Source organism: Rutidosis leptorrhynchoides, chromosome 5 (genome assembly GCF_046630445.1).
Source record: "Rutidosis leptorrhynchoides isolate AG116_Rl617_1_P2 chromosome 5, CSIRO_AGI_Rlap_v1, whole genome shotgun sequence".
In the NCBI taxonomy this organism is placed as follows: Eukaryota; Viridiplantae; Streptophyta; class Magnoliopsida; order Asterales; family Asteraceae; genus Rutidosis; species Rutidosis leptorrhynchoides.
This window is the reverse complement of record NC_092337.1, coordinates 441360902-441378360: the sequence shown is the minus strand read 5'-3', so window position 1 is coordinate 441378360 and position 17459 is coordinate 441360902. Positions and strand designations below refer to the sequence as shown.

The 17459-nt window shown below is 32.3% G+C and overlaps 2 protein-coding genes across 2 annotated transcripts; both read right to left on the bottom strand.

Moving 5' to 3' along the window:
- Positions 1-825: 825 nt before the first annotated feature.
- On the bottom strand, positions 826-2815 carry LOC139850314 (uncharacterized). Its single transcript, XM_071839900.1, has 6 exons — positions 2580-2815; positions 2247-2462; positions 2048-2127; positions 1452-1527; positions 1260-1364; positions 826-1174 (listed from the first exon to the last, which is right to left on the bottom strand). The coding sequence occupies exons 1-6, from the start codon at positions 2691-2693 to the stop codon at positions 1034-1036; spliced, it is 732 nt and encodes a 243-aa protein (XP_071696001.1). The 5' UTR covers positions 2694-2815; the 3' UTR covers positions 826-1033.
- A 1600-nt stretch (positions 2816-4415) lies between these two features.
- Positions 4416-10511, bottom strand: LOC139850104 (serine/threonine-protein kinase BLUS1-like). The gene is made up of 22 exons (XM_071839694.1): positions 10102-10511; positions 8687-8941; positions 8478-8602; positions 8345-8389; positions 8142-8223; positions 7870-7938; positions 7621-7791; positions 7465-7530; positions 7223-7291; positions 6972-7129; positions 6566-6808; positions 6333-6454; positions 6137-6231; positions 6033-6071; positions 5887-5943; positions 5689-5793; positions 5553-5604; positions 5417-5472; positions 5272-5330; positions 5096-5147; positions 4897-4981; positions 4416-4805 (listed from the first exon to the last, which is right to left on the bottom strand). Exons 1-21 carry the CDS (start codon positions 10264-10266, stop codon positions 4916-4918), a joined length of 2151 nt encoding a protein of 716 aa, XP_071695795.1. The 5' UTR covers positions 10267-10511; the 3' UTR covers positions 4416-4805; positions 4897-4915.
- Between the last annotated feature and the right edge of the window lie 6948 nt (positions 10512-17459).

The following is a 17459-nucleotide window of genomic DNA, read 5'->3' as shown; positions in this document are numbered from 1 at the left end:
ATTTTGAGAGACTTGAGTATTTTCCTGCTTATTCATCTTTCGTGATTACTGTTATATAGCTTTGTACAGGTTATAACATCTTGTTATGTATCTTTCGGGTTCCTTTGGGCCCTTTGATGTAGTATCTTTTATTATTAATACGAAGTTTTTGGCTTTTCAAAATTAGAAGGAAAAAAAAAAGGGACAACCAACTACGCTTTAATTTGTTGTACTATACAATATCATAATGCATATTCTCGGTTGTCTACGGATAATAAATGGTCTCATACGAATCACTCCCTTTTGGTTAGGACAAGAGATGAAAAAGATTTCGGTAACGAAGTTGCTAGCATTGGTAATATTTCTCATGTCAACGTAGACTTTTACATCCTTGATTAAATTAAAAAATTAAGGCACTCGTGTACGAGTTTATGCCAAACGGTTTATTATTGGATAATTTTCAATGTAGTAATGATTCTCATTTGGACTGTAACACATTGTTTCAAGACACTAAGGGGATTGCACTGAGGTTTAAAGTACCTGCACCAAGTTTGTAACACAAGAATTCTACACTTTGACATAAAGCCTAGAATCCGTAGCATGTTCAAAATAAAAAATTTTTGTTCATATGTCCAATTAAAATGCTTTGATGATTAAAGTTCGAAACAAACTGAAAATCAGTTGTACAAATGTTGTATTAGCGAAACGCAAAGCTAAGTATGGCCGTGTCCTATCTTCTGCTGCAGTAGCTACTATACAAACGCACCTAGTGATTTTTCCTTGAACCCTAAATAATGGATACATACATAAATGGCATATGACATGTTCATAATAAAAGTCGAGGCTGTGGGTTCTCAATGGTAATCATAAATTTCCTGGTCATAAACCATGTTCAAAATGGAACATTTTTGTTCACATGTCCAATCAAAATACTTTAAATGATTGAAATTCGAAAATGATTGAAAATCAGTAATACAAATGTGGTATTAGCGAAACGCAAAGCTAATTACAGTCGTATCCTATCTCTGCTGCCGTGGCTACTATATAAACTCACCTAGTGATTTTTCCCTTCCGTTTCGTCTTTATCCAACTCTTCATCTTTTTTAGCTGGCTTTTTAGGAATTCCCCATCCCCTAATCTTATTTCTTAATTCATCATTTGCAGACGGCAACTTTTGTTCATCTTTTTTTGTTTCCTGATAATAAACATATAAAAAAAACACATTCCGATAAGCAAATTTCCATGATGAAAATTTGATCAGATGAAATTGTTATTAGTACCTCTTGTTCAGATATACTAGCATCTTTCTTTGTAGTCGCTTTCCTTGAACTTCTTTTAAATAACTGAAAGTTCTCAAGATCTCCGTTTTTTACGCTTGCTTCAAGCTGCCAATGTTATAATAAATCGTTTAAATACCAACATCTTATTACAACTGAACTTGGTCTTAAAAATAAGTATGGAATAGGTTTGACCTGAATGTGAAGAATGCACAGAAGAATGCTAGTGATAGGCAACCAGCTTTCATCAGGTGATAGAGATAACTTTGACCTGTCATCACAACCATTAACCATGTTCAACCATAAGAAACTTGATATGCACCATTGACCATGAAGACTAAAAAAAAAAAGCTGAAGACAAAAAGGTTCTGGCTCGGTAAAGGTCGGTTCATTAGACATAGATCATTGTAATCCATTTAGCCTTATATTTCTTCCTTTGTTCACGCCCACAAAATGGTTCCAAAAAGAATATATAACCGTGACCTTACAACCATACTTGTGTGATGTGTCTAGGTATGAACTTAACATACTAGTTTCAAAATTCAATCACAATAAGGATCAAATACTTAAATGTATGGTGGAACAATCTTAATCAGATAGTTTAGCTGTCTAACATAACCTATATACAGAAAAACAACTTACTTTTAAAATTCATATTAATGTTCAATCTGGTTAAAATAACATATTCAATTTTATAATGACAAAAAACAGATCGATACCATATATGAATGACATAAAACAATTCAATTATAAATAGCATATTCAAAAGATGAGGAAGAAGCTTAAAAGACCTTATGTAAGGAGCCAAGTATACAAGTGAGTATACAGCATAACGCTTGTCCATAGTATCCATATAAGCAAACACCCAACTCTACACACAACCAAAATATATCACAACAATTAATTAAACATATGAGTACTAATTACACTTTTAATCAAACAGAGGAATAATTAAGAATGTAATCAGTATAAATATATGAATATACCTACCATCCAGTTGAAATAAGGAATGAAGCTAATGATCCCCATAACAGCAAACCTTGCATCAGCTGACTCAATCATTGACTCACCATCTTCGTTATCGTTGGGACCCACCGGTAACGGAAATACTAACGAGTTTAAAACACACGCGCCCATCGCTATCACAAACGGCGCCTCGTGTGCTAACGCCACTTTACACTTTCCATCCCTCCTTATTCTTCGCTTCTATTAATCAAAGATACATAAGCTAAAGTTAAACTATAATAATAATTTGAAATCATAATATAATGATTGATAATTTATAATTAATAATACTGATTAGAAGATAGATTAGATAGGTACGTGATTGATGTTTATATGATGGTAGTGATGATGAGGTGAGTTCAACGGTGGTTTAGGGAGGATAGAAGAAGAGGTGTGGGCGGAGGAGAGAGGAGTGAGAGAGAGCGAATTCATTGGCGGAGACGGCGGAGAAAGAAACGGCGGCGACTAAAGAGATGACGGTGGTGGAACCACGGTTTCTGATTCGGGGTCGTATGATTCGGAGAGTGTGCCGTATTGAGCGCGGTTTGGCTGGTAGCGTTTAGTTAGGTCTAACGCCCCCACTTGTTCCTACGTGGCAATATTCCTTTTGCAATTTTATGTATTGAAATGAAGAAAATCTTTAGACAATTATGTTTAACATTTTTTATCTACAGCTTCAAGAGATTTAGACATACATTTCTACATTTATAGTAACAAATCATTTTCAATAAAATAATCACTTTTTTTAATGACAATATCGACATCGAATTCTCTTATTTGTTATCCACATGCGCGTTAGAATGAAACTTAATTCACGCCGATTTTAACAGTAAAGCCCTAAATATCTTCCCAAATCACATTGATTATTGGCTACTTTTTCTCTTCACAAATCATATAACATGTCTATTCATGTTAAGAGATAATAACTTCAGAGGATTTTTATCTCAATTTTCCTACGTTTAATAAGATGATTCATGTACAATGATTATTTTTTCAAATTTAATTAGTATGAGTTAGCACGAATGTTTATTACATTTAAGAAAAATTTATGTTTGATAATGACTAGTGACGAATTCAAGATTTCGCACTATCAATATTTCGTACTATCAAGGGCAAAAATAGTTATAGTGAAGTCTAAAACAAACCAAAACTTACATTGTTGTTCGCTAAGGTCGAAGCTCTCTGCGATGGGATCATTTTTGTGGCGGCTCAAGATGTTTCGTGGCGGTCGGCAGTGGCGGATCTAGGATGAAAACGCAATGGGGTCCTAATATTTTTTTTAAAAAATAATTATATAAAAAGGGTATTTTAGTGGTTGTTTACCTCTAAAAACCCATAATATTTAAACATATATGGGGTCCTATAATTAAATTTAGTGGTGTCCCGTACAATTTGAAGTATAAATAGTGTATAAAAATTTCATTTTAATGGGGCCATGGGACCCCACATGCCCAAAGGTGGACTCGCCACTGGCGGTCGGGGTTTTCATATTTTTGGTGTTACAGCGGCCGGCCTTCGGCTTTTTTCCGATGGTTTGGTGTTTTGCCCGAAATGATTAAATTGTTTCCGCCTTCCGGTTTTCAAGTTTAAGTTTGTATCCTTGGTTTAGCAGGCCTTATTAATTTTCCCGTCTTGTTGCTGGTTAGGTTTACTTTGGGTTAGCTTGCTTAGTACGAGTTTGTTGCGATTTGTTTTTGGTAATTTTTCTATCTTCTGCTAATTTTGTTTGAATCTTGTTGATCTTCAAATATGTTTATTTATATTATTGTATTTTCACAAAAAAAGATTGGTTATGCGAAATCAAATCATGTAATGATAACAGATGAGAAATCTAAGGTTTGGTTTATTTTTCATTATGCACATATGTTTGTCTTATGTCCGCAAACGTTTTTACCGCAAATAGTTTGTATTTATGAAGACATAAAGATAAAATAATGTCTCAATCCGTCTACAACCCCGCAGACTTAAAAATATGTGTCTAAGTACAGACAGAATTTAAGTTATTTTGCAGACAAAAAAAACAATCTTCACTGTTAAACTTACAAACCTTTAAATCACATCTTCTTTAAAAATATGATCCGCAACCTAATCAATAAAAAACAAAGAAAATATTACATATTTTATACATTATTGAAATCGAATACATTTATGCGTTCACAAAGCTGGGATACTCCCCCAAAACCAAAACACTATAAAAATAACATACATCAAGTAGTACCTCTGTTTATTGTGATATTCACATTTCTGCTACTATATCAGTTGCACATTAAAAATATCAAAAAAGAACATACTTTTATCATTTTTGACAATGACAGTTGTTGTGTCCTACAACATTGAACATACATCACAAAATATGATACGTATATATATAGTATATATGAGCTTCAAGGGATATAGCCCAAAAAATCAACCAATCGCGCTTGCTGCTAATTATCAGCTAACTTCATACCCACTCTCCCCTTTCTCTCTTCATACAGAAAATTAATCAAACAAATGGTTTCCTCATCACCCGACTGTTTGCATTCACGAAAACCTATTACACATCTGACGAACAACATCCAACTTATTAGATTTAAATATAAAACTACGATTTAATGAAAATGAAAACATAAGCGGATTGGATTGATTAACATACCAGAATATACAACATTATATCAAGCATCAGTTTCACCTTTCTGCCCATCCTGCCGGCTGGTAACAGCATCAACTTGCTGTTGTAACTAGATACACGCGGTGAACTATAATTAATACTCTTGCTCTAATCATGTTTGAGAAATTTTAACGTTTATAAATAAACAAAAATAATTTATTACCAGAGAACTATTGAAATTTACCTGTACGTATTTTAATTTTTCAGCGGTCAATTCCTCAGTCAAGCTTGTTAACCTGCACATGAAAGATATAAAATAAAATTACAAACGATAAACCAGATTAAGTACAAAATACTGCAACATGAACCCACAATAAACAGTAAATACAATTAATTCAAATATATTGATATTTTGTAAACCTGGATTGCAGCTCAGAAACCTTTGTAAGAAGTACCCGTTCTCTATCAGAAACTTCAACCTGAAAAAATAGTAATGATATTACTATATAACATGACAATGTTTTATTAAATAATCATATGATACGTAAGTAATGCATGTACATACGGATCCATTGTTCTCTGAGCTGCGAGGCAGTGGCGGTAACTTCCCGTTTTGAGAAACTGAAATAAAAGCAGACAACGTACGCTATGTGAAATTTTCTTCTAACAAAGAATAACAACCAATGAAGATTATAATTTACCTTCTGCAACCTCGTTTTGTTGCAAACTATTCAACAAATTCAAGATAAGATCCTGCGAGAGAGGAAAAAAAACATTCGATCTATAAGAACTTCGTTAGTCTAGTTGATAGGAGTATTTGTAGTACGTTCCGTTTACCTGTTGAATCGATGTCTGTTGAAATAGATTTTGAAGGTGGGGCATAAGCATTGATGCAGGTAAATTGCTATTTACAGAACTACTATTAATCTCCCTAGGTATAGGCTGTAAAACAGCCGATACGGTTCAGTTCACAAAAAGACAAATCTTGTATACTTGTAAAAATTAAAAAAAAAAAAATTTGAGTAAGCTACAAACCATTTTATTTGAATCGAATACCCAGTCGCCTACACTTGCAGACTTCCTCAGTGACTCCTAATTTACACGACAAAATATTTAAATAAATATTGCACATAATATTAATCGTTTGTTGATCATTGCATGTTTGGATTTGTGATTCGTACCTGTGATGACCGTTTGGGCACCGTATATAACGGAATATCCTGAAGTAAATATATACGTCAGAATCGTAAAATTTGTAGACCAATAAAATGTCAATGCACCGTACCTTTACAAGATCGAAGTCTTCAGATGTCACAGAGAATCGTCCTTTTATTTGTACCAAATTTGCTTTTGACTTGTCATCTAATGAATCCCGAAAACCTGTTGATATCAAATTATAAGCAAGTCTTCTCGTTTATTTTTTTTGTCTTTTTGGATTTACCTGACGTTCATATTATGTAAAAGGTCAAAATGAACGATACCTCCAGTTGGTTTTATGGGAGCTGATAAACTGTTTCCGGAAGCTCGGTTTGGAAGGTTTAACGGACCGCTAAAGCTGGGAGCTTGTCTTAATTGTTTATAAGCTTTATCAACTGCTTGTGAGCTTTCATTTTCGTACCCGACAAAAAAAAAATGGAACAAATTAGGATAATAATATTATACGGAATAAGAAGAAAAAAAAAAAAAAAAGGAAGAAAATAAAAAAAGATGAAACCTTTCTACATTCTGAGTTCTTTCAGACTTTGAATGATTTAAGACCACAAGGGGCCCACTTTGCGTTTGGCGATTTTTTGCTGTTAGAATTCTGGTTTTGGCATCTTTATCTGATGTTGATGGTAGTTGGTCCTGTTTTGTTGTATTTGTTTCTACAGCAACGTTAACTTTATTGTCATCTGGTTGATTACGTTCTGTAGTATTTCCCTTATCGATCACACTTTCGGACACGATTATTTCGTCACTGACAAATTTAAAAATAAACGGTTAATAGAAAGAAAACGGCATTAACTAAAGAAAAATCTTGTTATAATGACTGACCTACTAACAATCTCACTTGTAGAACATCGTTCATCAGTAGTAGCTTTTGAATCGGGTGCATCCTGCAGCAGAGAACAATATCTTACCTACATTCTAATTGTTTACGTGAATATGAAGGCGTAGTTTCAATATACATGTTAAAAAATGTAGCATAATATTTTGAAAATAAAGTTACATTATTGACGTATGAAGTTGAATTTACATTGTCTTCCATGATGTCTTGAATTTCGTCATCATCTTGCACCTGCAATCAATTATAGAGTCAAACATATAAATTTCAAAGTTATATAGACGCCGAACGTTAACGATAATGAGTATTAAAAAGTAATAATTATACCAAGGACGCTTTGAATTTTAAATCTTGAATGTCAAAGTTCCAGGCACTAACACCTCGCTGGTACTCGCTCTGTATACATCATAAAGAAGAAACGATATATATATATATATATATATATATATATATATATATATAATGATATATATATATATATATATATATTATATTATATTATATATGTGTGTGTGTGTGTATGTATATATATATATAGTTAACGACTGTTATAGAACAGTGGATCTAACCATAGATATGGCTTCTTGTTCAGCTGAAGGCATTTTCTTGAGAGCTAATTGGGCAGCATCTTTAATCTGCGAAGCCAATATTTTGAATTACATATCAAATAAGTAGAAAGAGAGAAACAAAAAAATTACAACCCGTAAAATTAGGATAAAAATCACCTGTAGAGCTTTTACACGTTGCCACAGTGGCGGTAAATCGGTAAAAAGTTTCTTAACGGAAATTTCAGGTGGTTTAGCTTGCTTGAAAAATGAATGTTTTAACAACTTTTCAGCGGTCGGCCTTTTTGTTTGATCTTTCACCAAGCACATTGCAACCAATTCTTTAAAAGACTGATAACAGCTAACTTTTTTTATCAGTTATCAAAGTAAAAAGATACAAACGCAAAACAAATAAGAAGAAATTGATACCTTAGAAAATCGTTTATCCCGATCGTAATCAAGTCCAGGTGGTGCATTTTGTATGGTCATCAAGAGTACCTACAATACAAATACATAGCATAGAAGAAAGAAAAAATAAATAAATAATAAAGTATAATAACACTCATTATTATATTATCTTAAAAAAGTTAGAAACTTGAAAAGTATGAACTAGCATATGATGATCTGTACACTACCAAATGTGCTTTTTAGAATTGTACCGTACAACACTCTAATGCACGTTTACTTTATAGAATACCAACCTTCATTGGAGGGTACTTTGAGAAAGGAGCATGACCATGAGCCAACTCCAAAGCAGTAATTCCAAATGACCAAATGTCAGCCCTATAAAAGATGATTACGCCATTATACTAACTAACAATATGCAATTATTTGTACAAACTACTAATAATAAATCCATAATTTCACCATAAATAATGATCATTAGAGACACCATTTTACTCACTTGAAATCATATCCACTTCCTGGCTGCAACACCTCTGGTGCCATCCTGAAATCGGTAACAGAAATTAAGTCATAAACAACAATAAACAGCCAGGTCAAAGTTGGTCAAAGTCGGTCAAAGATGATATACTAACCAGCAAGGAGTTCCGACAAATGTATTTCGAGAACGTTGTCTATCACCTCTATCAAACATACAAGCCGACACACCAAAGTCACCTAGCTTTATAACTCCACTTGTGTCAAGAAGAATATTTCCAGCCTGAATCAAAAAATAACGTTGAGGAAACAAACAACAATTTAACTAACAAAAACTGAATTAATAAACAATTTGTAAAAACACGACCTTAACATCACGGTGTATGTGTCCATGTCGATGCAAATACTCTAATGCTTTAAGAGTCTCTTTGAGAATCGAAGCGATCGCAGATTCTTCGAACCCGTCTGGATATGCTGTTTTCATGAGATGTAAACATGAACCTTCAGCCATAAATGGCATAACGACCCAAAGATTTTGGTTAACGACAAATGAACAAAACGCGCGTATCACATTCGGGTGATCTATCAGACTCATTGTTTGCGCCTCCCTTCGAATATCATCCTGTAACCATCAGTTCTTACATAAGTTTTTCATTACTAAATTTTAGAGATCACATTAGGTTGTAACAAAATTTCCTTCATTTTTTAAGTTAATGATTAATCATTTTCCGAACACTTACGATTTCGGCGGAAAATATGATAAGTTTACTGCAACTAAACTCGGCCTATGTGTCTACTCTGTAAGTAAAAGGTTTGTGGATTTAACATCCATGTAGCATCATAAGCATAATCATAATAATCATAATAATTATAAAGATTACATAAAGGCAACCATTCATGCTTATATATCTATATTAATTTAAAAAGGTATCAACCATACTTATCATTTCCAAATTTAGGGGTTGTTTACTTTTTTCTGTATTAAGTCATGTTTCCATTTTCCTCGGTTTGAGAAGGGTGTCTGATTCTATGTCTCCTAGAAACAAACCAATTTTCATATTAAGTGACAGATTAAGTGACAAACAAATAATGATTTTACTTACTGAATTAAGAGGCATATTACATAAACAGATCAATAAGTGGAAAATAAACAAGCCCTTAGTAACCCTAGAGGGTTATAATTTATGACAGGCATCATATCTTGCAGATATTCAATGAAAATGGAATAGTAACCCATTTAGCCCAAATTAGCCAAGCTAGTGATCTTACACTATTTATGAATTAACCGTTTAACCAAGTACGAACTTTCCTCCTTAAAACAGTAATACAGCTAACCTTAGTCCTCAATAATTACTTACTAACACATATAACCATACCTACAATGTACTGTAGATTATTAGCTGGACAAACTAAATGTAGCCCCAAAGTTAATTGGAACTCAAATAAATACCTAAACCAAATTCAACTATAACTCATTCTTCCATTAACCCTAATTTATAAACAGCTAATGCTTCTACATTTAGGTTAAAATCATCACAGCATTAAGGGACCACAATATATACAGATCACAACATATAAAGTTGTAAACTTTATTGTTTCTTTGATATCCATTTGACAGTTTGACCTCAAGATCAAGCTCAATTCCAACACTTCTCAAGATAATTATATATTTAAATTAAAATCCACAAATAATAAAAAAAAAACCCTTTTCAAGATGTTATTTAATTAACTCAATTAATGGAAGAAACATCAAATAGATAGAATTAGAAGTAGAAATAGTACGAGATTGCTGTTAATGCGTTCGAGATCCAAGCATTTAACGGCGACGACGTCGTTTGAAGGAAGATAGATGGCTCTGTAAACAGTGGCGCTTGCACCGTAACCAATTTCTTCTAGAAGGTTGTAATCGGTTGGATTGGTGGTGAAGGTTTTCTGACCGCCACCCATCGGAAAAACAGACACGGAGTTAAACGGTGATCTGGAAACAAGTTGACGGAGGCATGGACTACTATTATGAACAAGACCTTTTAATTTTAAATTGAATAATAAAATATTTAATTATATAGTAATATTAAATATAGAATAAAATAAAGAAAATGAATTTTGTGGTGTGACGTGGTGGTGATGGTCGGTGACGGTAGTGTAAGAAAAGGTAGTAGCGAGCGACGGTGAATAATGATAAGTTGGTGATGATGAGATTTTTTTAGATTTGATTTTAGATTTTTATTATTTTATTATTTATTATTATTGATTGACTACAAAATCCGAGCGACAACCCGTTTTCCGTCACCCGGGGATTCACGACAATTTCTTCTCATCGTTGATTATTTCCATCTTTTTATCTTTTTATTTTAATTATTATTATTATTATTATTATTATTATTATTATTATTATTATTATTATTATTATTATTATTATTAGATTAAGACCCGCAAAATTTGCGGGTTTCATCAATAAAAATTATTATATATGAGCATATCAATATAATCGACAAAAAATGTGTATATAAGAAGCAAACCAAGGGAAAGCATGAAGTTGACAAAAATTGTAGTAATTAATTATTAATTAATGAACCTTTATAAAGAAACTGAATATATCTTACATCAATTAGACCCGCGAATTTCATTGGATTGTTTAAGGAATTTTTGTTAGAGTAGAAACAGAGCTCCTATATGAGAATACACATTATATGAATATTGAATTGAATTGCTGAACTTGAAATAATGTGAAATACTAATCAAATCAAAATTTAACAATGTTATAACACAAATCCAATTCAAAATATCTTATGCATGTTTAGATAATATTTTATTTTACTTTTTTATCTGATATTTTTCTTCAAATAAATTAACGTGTAAAATATATATGAGGGGAACACGACACACATATTTAAAAAATTAAATCTAAAACATGCACTCAAAGCATATATGGATTTAACAACAAATAAATCACAATTAAGACGCGAATGATGATAAATTTTGAATCCAGTAAAAGTTTCCGATTTTAATTACTTGACCCTACTATACCTTTTCAGTATATAATTCAAATAATTAAACATAAAAGATCAATATGAGAATTTTTTGAAAATGTGTCAAATTGGATCAAACGATTAAACATACATGTATGTGTTACTAACTTACAACAGATCTGACGTGGTTAAAAGGAAGATAATATCGTTGAATAATCCACTTTCATGCATTAGCACAAGAGGTTACTATCTACCTCCATTAACATTGTCACGTTGTGCATTTTCAAAGAAGCCATTTTATTTTATTTTTTTATGTTTTATAAGCACAAGTGGTTACTTGTATCACCTTTCCGCAAAAAATCACTTGTATCTATACATGGGAAGTTTTCCTTCATCTTGGCTACGTGTACCTATACATAGAGAAAACACTAAACATAAGCAATTGCTTAGTGAATAATATGGTTAGTAATCATACGCAGCATAACATATCAAATAACCAAATCCAAGAGTCTACATAACACCTTGGCTTGTGGTGTCCAATTATTAAGACACCTAATATTCCTTATTCATAGTAGATTATCCCATAGGCTACCTTTAAATCCCACTTAGCTACTTTAGTTCGCACTTAGGCACTCTAGTTCGTGCTTAGCCTTAGATGGTCGCAATTAGCCATGATTAATCACACTTAGACATAAACAATCCCACAAGTCAAAAAAAATATGCAAAACATAGGTAACATATGCATAATATGACTATTAAAAATAAATGTTATTGACTGCAAAACAAATGTGAGTCATAAGATAGATTTTTGAGTACCTGGAGTTGTTGGCCCACTTCACCACATTCCATAGATTGGGTTGAACGACTCCATTCACCAAACTGCTGCTTCGAGGTATAAAACCTCTTATATTATTTATTCTAAAGAAGATTGTTTGGAAAACTTAGATACTATAATCATATTGAAGACAATTATTGTTTGAAACAGATTATGACTACGACAAAAGGTGGCCCGAAATCAACTCGACCCGACCCTTATCATAACAGGAAATCAATCATTTTGACCCACCCAATTTTCACATCTTATTTTTTAATGTGTAAACTTCTGAAAGAGTGAACGCATACCTTATCAGCTACCCAATCTAACACACGAACCAAAAGCAGTTCCTATTTCATCTACAATAAGCAACATAACTTGATTACTTCCCGAAACGAAAAATCCACCCTATTTCTAGATATTTCACCAGTTCACGGGCCACAAGAGATTCAAAGATACATGATAAACTTGATAAATGTTTATTGAACTATAATATTCTTCCAACATCTTTTACCTTGTCGGCACAGACGTCGGAGACAATTTAATATCGAATGATGCTGCGATAAATACATTAACAGCAGAGTATTTCAGCACCTGCATGATCAATTGTAAAAGAAGACATTTAAATGGAGTATTATGTGTTAACAAAGTATCTCAATATAAGGTACGAATCCTTCTTATATTGGAAAACTTTGCTCTTAAAGGGGTAATATCTGCCTCATTTGAATGTGGTTGATAACTCTAACTAATGTGGATTAAAAAAAATTATGGTATAAATGAGCACGATTTGGTGGTTGATAGTATATAACCAAGTTATAGGTGTTAGAAAGGTCTAACTATCAACTACCAAGTTATTGGGTATTTTGGTTGTTTTAATTTCTCACTATATCAGCTAAAACTACAACTCCTCAAAGAATATGGTACTTTGAAATTTACAGTTTGACGTTTGAGGTCAGACTTATTAGTTTCCGAAGTCAGCATCCCAATCTCATATCCTAGATACAAAGGTAAGTTTATTCAGATTTCTTCATGGCTCATTATATCAGGCACTACTACCACTTATTTCTGAATACGGTCCACTGACCTTAACAGTTTGACTTTTGATGGTCAAACTTATTCGTTTCCGAAGTTAGGATCCTATTTTGATCATCTTAAAAATCCAATGAATTTATATATCTATTTCTATTTATTGTTATACAAGTCAACGTAATTAACGTATTGAACGACAAAAGATGTTGCAAAACTTCTTTGTAGACGATGTTTTTTTATTGAATTGCAGAGTTGCCCATCATATTTAAAATAAGTACCTCCAGCCATCTTTTATTACTTCCCAAAACTTTCTTGTACTTCTGCTATTGTAATATATTTTACTCATGTATGTACTAAATAAATGAAGTAGGCATTCAAAATTATTACAGCCTATGTGGGTTGACTTACTTTGCAACCATAAGTTTATGAGAACATAGTAAGAGCATCTTCAGATTTTTTTTGGATCATATCAGGTGAGAACACATCATCACTGCAAAAGAGACTCGAAGTTAGTACATAATGTTTAAAAAGCATTCAAAGTAGATATAAAAAAAACTCACAAGTAGAAGGGACAACCTATGTGTACTTTCCTAACCACAGTGATCCTAAAACACTGGAGTTTCGTGAGATAATAAGCGGGGTAAGTAAAAGGTAGACTGCATACAAATAAACATGAGATTAGTAACGAATATAAAAAACGGAACCATTAATGTTTATAGAAAGTATCGCATCATCATATAAAGCATAATCGAGTTCGACCCATTCAAGAAAATGGGTCAAGATTGCCACTCTAAGCAGGACTGCAGATAGAAAAGGGTGATACTATATGGCTTTTGGCATGGTCAAAGACGTGGGTCAAGAAAATAAAGGAAATGCTTACAAACATATGATATCAATTAGAAAAAAGGAACAACTAATGATGTCAAGATTATAATCATCTAATTATATGAACTCAAAAGTGAATTTTAAATAAATACAGTTAATTAACACCTCAATGGAGAACTTTGGATTGTGGTGATTTGCAAGCAAGTAAATGAACCCACAAAAGTAGATAGATATAGCCCGATAATAGGACATATTCTCCAAAACAAAGCAACTGTTATGAACAAAAAATAATCACCAATTATCAAGAATTCTAAGAAGCATAAAACCAATAATGATAGGTTGAAGGAAAACTAACATCAAGAATTTTTTTGATATAATTGTTCATACCTCGTGCTCTTCTTTCGTTTTTAAAACGGCTTCAACAAATGGATCACTGCTCTTCTTCAGACTCTTTAAAAGCTTCAACAAAGAAAGCACTTCAAGAATCAATCATTAACTGTAAAAAAAGTTTTTCAATTCTAGTTCCATTTCATAACTTATAGATGTTACTTACAGATAAATTACTTGATTGCTTTTCCTAAAGGCACACAAGAAAGTATCATAGTTCAAACAAACGCCTTGCAAAGAATAACAATATTCCTTTAGGTAAATTGACCGAGACAACAATAGACGCTATGAAGTTGCACATAATGAAAGACACATCATAGTTTTTATAATTAAGACTATCAGGTTATATATGAAATAAATTAAAACATAATATACAATGATGATATGAATTACTGATATTAACTAATGTTATTAAACAATTAAGCATTATACCTTTTAGTATTAACTTATGCATTTCATATATGTATAAAAAAAACTCTACAACATCAAACAACACAATGATACTACAAAATACGATACTATACAAGTAAACGATAGAATTATTGGAAGAATCCATTGAATTTAGTTGATTGGCAGATTTAATGAAAGGCTACAATTACAAAATTACACAATTAAATGTATGACATGGTATATAGATGCAACATCTATAGAGATGAAACAAATGGTTAACATTCACTAAAAGGAAAATACACTAATTATATAAACACAAATCTAGAAGGAACGGAAGTTTACCAGTTCTTATAACCCCAACAATCAATAAACAGCAGCAGTTGTACAGTCAAGAGAAATAATCAGTAAAGCACAATAAATATTACACAAAATAATCGAAAAACATAAACAACAAAAAATAACAAAATATATTTCAATACCTTCAAAAACTGAATGAGTTAATAGCAGCAGCTTCACATAATACAACTGCATAACAACTAATTAGAAACAATATTATAACAAAACTCTAATTTATTGTTTGTAATCGAGCAAACGTAATGCAATGAAAAAACCCTAATTTATTGTTTGTAATCAAACAAACGTAACGAATTTCTATCTAATCCGTCTTCCAAATCTCAAAATTACCAAGAGAAACCCACTGAATAACAAAACCCTAACCCGAAATCATAGTCGCATAAACAAAAAAAACAAATACTAACATTAAAATTTCAACTGGCGATACTGCGCCTGAAATTGTAAAGAAGAGAATGAAATTGTAATCTGCAAAAATCATTACTCGGAAACAAATACAACTGCACAATGATAGCAGAATACCTTGTTCATTAGTGTTCAACCCGCAATTTCGATACAGAATATTGTGTGATTCCTGAATTCAATTGAATCGAGGATTCACGCGTATACAACCTGAAATCTTAGATTGAAGAAAGGCTTCAAAATTGGAACGCTAGGGTTTTATTGATTGAATTAATTACAAAATTAGATTACAGAGAAGAAGAAGTTTTATAGAATTAACAATAGCGAATCCTTATTGATGAATTAATAATAGCAAATCCTTGTTTAGGCAAAAATTTGATTAGGCAAAAAAGAGAGAGTTTTGCCCGAATGAAAGGGTGTTGCATTGCAGAATTCTTGCCCGCGTTTGATTACTCAAGGGCATTTAGGGAAAAATGGGTATTGAAAATAGTTATAAGCTTATAATTAGATCTAATGGTGATGAGGTAAGGGTAATAGTTGTCTTTTTTTAGATCCAATGGTCTAGATTAGAAGTTGATATTTTAATATATCTCAATTAGTGTTTTCTTTTAATGTATAGTATAGATAGATAGATTATTATTATTATTATTATTATTATTATTATTATTATTATTATTATTATTATTATTATTATTATTATTAATATTAATATTTAATATTTATTTATATTTATAATTATAATTATATTTTTATATTATTTTATTTAACCGTATGTATTTTTTTTTTTTTTGTGAAGGCAAGTTGTTGGCATCGAATACTCTCATTTGCCACGCACGCACGCGCTTTCGGGCAGGAAACCTGAACCGTATTACAGGGATCTGAAACTTATACCATCCCGAGGGGCAGGCCGTCGGACCTGGGTCCTGAATACGGGTCGGCAAAATCTTCCCCGGGGCAATTCGGCTTTCAGGAAATAAATCCCACGAATATTTTTAAGGGGAGAGACTCGAACTTGAGACCTCCCCCACCCCCATCCCAATGCACAAGTGCAAAGGGGTGAACCACTTGACCACAAGGGTGGGTTCGCATGTAAAATTTTTATTTGGGTAACTGTGGCTTTTTTTAATTAAGTTTTCAGCTTTTACCTGGTAGACAACTACGGACTACCTGACTTGGAGAATTTTGTTAAAATTGTCGCAGCTTATACTAATTATATAAACGTTACAATATCAAGAAAAATAAAGCTAAGTGTTGGTAAATTGAGAAATCATTTTATTAATGTTTCAAATATTATTCAGAATCACATTAGACTAAAAAAGGTATGGTTGTATTTTTAAAAGTTATTGTTAGTGCATAATCCCGAGTTCCATAATTGTAATATGTTCTATTCGTATTGTCGTTAATGTTTCAGTCGTGTATGAATATTGTCATTGATACATTGTGTTTGAGTTGAATAATCAAATGACATGAAATGGTTTAGAGCTGATTGGTTGGCAGCTCAGACCATCGACCGATGGTAGGGACCATCGGTCGAGGGACAAACACCATCAGCCGTAGGTCAGAGACCACCGGCCGATGGTCACTGTAACTATATATATATATATATATATATATATATATATATATATATATATATATATATATATATATATATATATATATAGGGAAGTCGGGTAACATTGTTAGGTTACACACCCTACACCCTATTTGCCGTCGTATTTCGCTATTGCAGTCGTCCAAGACCATACCCCAACCAAATACAATCTCTAAGGCATCGATTATATCAACATATTGTTGGTTAGATTGATCCTAAGGTGAACTAGTATTCTATTCATCCTAGATTAGTGTATTCCGCCTCTAATCTGGTCATATCATTTGATCTAAGATCTTTAGTACGTCTACAAAGTGGTATCAGAGCTGAGGCTTGTTGATTTAAACGTTTTTGAGTCGAATTCATAGTTTTTGACATTAGG